This window comes from Hyaena hyaena, unplaced genomic scaffold, assembly GCF_003009895.1.
Source record: "Hyaena hyaena isolate Hyena2069 unplaced genomic scaffold, ASM300989v1 scaffold_43, whole genome shotgun sequence".
NCBI lineage: Eukaryota > Metazoa > Chordata > Mammalia > Carnivora > Hyaenidae > Hyaena > Hyaena hyaena.
Window position 1 is genome coordinate 257780 of NW_024080675.1, and position 3613 is coordinate 261392.

General features: G+C 44.8%; 1 protein-coding gene across 4 annotated transcripts in view; it reads right to left on the reverse strand.

Moving 5' to 3' along the window:
• RPS6KC1 (ribosomal protein S6 kinase C1) overlaps positions 1–3378 on the reverse strand; it is a 180827-nt gene extending 177449 nt beyond the window's left edge. For 2 of the 4 annotated variants that reach the window (XM_039230102.1, XM_039230103.1), the window contains exon 1: positions 3117–3378. In XM_039230102.1, coding sequence (XP_039086033.1) covers positions 3117–3221 — 105 coding nt within the window. In that variant the 5' untranslated portion in view covers positions 3222–3378. The remainder of the gene's footprint in view (positions 1–3116) is intronic. The other 2 variants (XM_039230101.1, XM_039230104.1) reach the window with 2 other exon arrangements.
• Positions 3379–3613: the final 235 nt, after the last annotated feature.

Sequence of the window (3613 nt, forward strand, 5' to 3'; positions counted from 1 at the left end):
AAAAAAAAAAAAAAAAAAAGAATCAAGGAAGTCTATAAAAGACTTTTCCAATTCTTAACAGAAATATTAATTCTAGATAAAAATTGATAAACAACACAGAATTCATCTAGGAAATCTGTTAGCCAGCCTGTAACTGGCCATAAGGTTGGCTGAGCCTGCTGGGTTCCAGACAAGTGTAAAACAAAGCATAAAGGAGTTTTAAAAAGATGAGAGAGCTCTTACGCTGCCTAAAACTTAACAGTGGTACTTCTCATGATTCTAATTCTACTTCTACCTAATGAATGCTGTTAAGGATCAAGAATATAGGGACTGCTGGGGCGCCTGGGTGGCTTAGTCGGTTAAGCGTCCGACTTTCGCTTGGGTCATGATCTCGCGGTTCGTGGGTTCGAGCCCCGCGTCGGGCTCTGTGCTGACTGCCAGCTCAGAGCCTGGAGCCTGTTTCAGTCTGTGACTCCCTCTCTCTCTGACCCTCCCCTGCTCATGCTGTCTCTATCTCTCTCCTAGAAATAAATAAAACATTAAAAAAAAAAAAATTTTTTTAAAGAATATAGGGACTGCTTCCTAAAGCTAGAAATAAATCAGTAATAGGAAACACAGAAGACATCCCTAACCATTAGCTCACGAAGATGTCTCAGGGGAGCACTACTTACTTGGTTAATTCTCCTGAGGAAACATGTTTTTCTCCTTAAGTGTCAAAAAATAATAAATATTTTGCTTGCTTTATAATATTACGCAGTTATTTTTTAAAAGTGTATCTCCATGTTAACCCTCAAAGCCTTAAAATCAAAAAAAAAAAAAAAAAAAAAAAAAAACCAGAGGCCAAAAATGAGGAAATAGCTCTTTCCAAGGAGAAAAAACACAACGTAAGCAATTTTCAGTTCAAATAACCACGGCAATATGTAGCGTGCATACGGTAGAGATTTGGTTAGTTCTAAGGAAATACGCTACTTCATGTTCTGATTTATGCTGTCATAAGTTAGCTATTTGTCATAAAAATTAGTTCACAGCTTAAGAAAAGATATTTAAAATGTGAATTAGGTTAACCTTTCCTTCTGTGAAGTGAGACTACAAGTAATAACCATACTCCGTGTTTCCTATTCAAGTTCCACACACAAACACACCTTCAGGGCTTTTATGGGCTCTATACCCCCCATTCACCCTACCATGCCCTCTGCTTTTACCTCACCTGTCTGGACTCTTCCCATCCCTCACCACCTATCATAACTGGTACATGTACCCTGATCCCTTGAGCCAGAGCAACCTCTCTATTTCTGAAATCCCATAGCTCTTTTCTGTGGTGTCTTAGAGCATTTAACACTTTCTATCTTGTACTACACTTCTTTAAGTCCAGTTAACTCTCTTCTACTATGAGTATCCTTGAAAGGAAGGTACATGCTTTATTCATCCTCGTATGCCTCATAGCACTTAGTGCCAGAAACTACACATGTACTGGGTATGCTGCCCAGAATGCGGAGGAAAACACTCAACCAATTTTTCTTTCAACACTGTGTGCCATACTCTGCCTCAGGTGATGTAAGAGGAAACAAATACCAATGGTGGAGACCTACTGTCAATCTACTAAGTGACACTGACATGTAAACAAGTTAATACAGTATAATTGCGGTACATGTTATCATAAGGGATGAACAGGGTGCTGTGAAGGGAACACTATGTACGTTAAAAATTGTTCTAATTCCATAAACTACATTAGAAACTAGATTTTGAAGAGCCCAATTACCAGAAAGGTTTCAAGAGTGGTAATCATAAGGGTCCCTTAATTTTAGTCTTAAAAATATTCTCAACCTGAAGCTAACACTCCACCAATATAACAACCTTAATTGCATAACTGGAAGTAACAAATTGCCCTCTATTTTCAGTACAACCCTCTGAGATAAGCAGGCTTGGTCTTATCTTTAAACAAATTTGCTCCTCCCATCTTCTCGCATCTGGCTGAACTGTGCGCCATTTCCATATACCATGTACCACTGAGGCCCCAAACTCTTTATCTAAATATACCTAACCTTCCCAGTTCTCAAATCCTATTTCCTGTGCTCTCTAACACACAGGATTACGCGACCTTCCAAATGTATGTTTAGTATTACCACCCTCTGTATCTCTCTTTTTAACAATTATTGATAATAATAAAGTTAATTCTTAACTTCTTATATAACTCGGACTTAAGCAGAACTGGTCTGAAATCCCAAATGTGCACCTGCCTTATGATGTAAAATTGGTCAAGTTATGACATTTCCTTGAACCTCAGTTTCCTCATCATTAAAATTAGGATTCAACGGGGTAATATGTACAAAATGCCTTATATACACACATAGCCATACACATATACATTAGATACATTCAGACTTATTTTTGTTTTTCTTCTTTTCCAAGAAAGGAGAGGCAAACTCTCTTGGGTTTTACCCAAGGCAAAAGCAATGATGAACAAGGTGGGTACTAAAAATTGGTTAGCTCATGTAAACGAGCCTCACAACTTTTAAATATGCCCTCGAAACAACTCACACAAAACACACGCGCGCGCGCGCGCACACACACACACACACACACACATACAAACACACACCGGTAAAAATTTCCCATCTGTCACCCACCGTAAACTATGAAAAACTCAGACGCAAAATGACACAGCCAGTACAGAGGGACCTAGGCTGGTGACCCTGACACCGATATCTTTCTCAAGAATCCGTCTGCCTCCGTACAAACCTGACACTGCAAGAAATATCTTTTATTATGTAAATTAATTTTTCTATCGACACTAGCCCTGGGAAGCAAGCAAAACCACTTCTGCAGATTTCAGCCTCAGAAGAGAAAGTCCTAATGGGATAGGGTCTGAGTCATCCATTTAAAACCATCAACGCCTGCCGCACCCTGGAATGAGAGCACTACTGCGACCTTCTGCAACACAGTCTCGAGCATCCAACACTCAGCACCCACCCCAGCCTCCCCGAAGTCCCCACCTCCGACGCAGGTCCAGGCACTAGGGGCACCCAGTCCCACCCAAGGATCTGACCCAGGGTCAGGTACCCCCACACCCTAGGGTCGACACCCTAGTCCCTCACGCCCCAATTCAGGCTTCTGCCCGCGCCGACACCGGCACTCACCCGGGCGGTGACCTTATACACCGTGTAGCCCCTTGGATGTCGCTGGGGCTCGGTGACAGTGTAGAAACGGGCCAGGTCTGCACCCCGCTCCCGGGGAGAGGTCATCCTCCCGCCGCCTCTGCCGCCGCCGCCGGCCGGGGACCATCAGGGCAACCCGGCGCCGGCTCGGTCCGGGCTCCCCAAACAGCGGCGAAGCGGCGAGGGGGCGGTGGCTCCACGGCTGCCCTCCGCCTCTCGGCGGTGCTTCCGGCCCGGCAGAGGAGCTTCCGGGTCAGGCCGCTTCCAGCGTCCTGGGGGAGGGGAGACTCGGCGCCGGAGGCTGACACCTGTCCCGGCCGGGAATCAGGTGGTTGCACTGCCGCTCCTGTCACCGTGGAGACCTGAGACTTCTCCAGCGAAGTGTCTTTGCGCTAGCTCTTGACACCTTCTGGATTTTCTGAGCGCTGTTAGAGCCACGACACACAGGTGCGATCTTGGTCCTCCACTCCCTCGCCCAA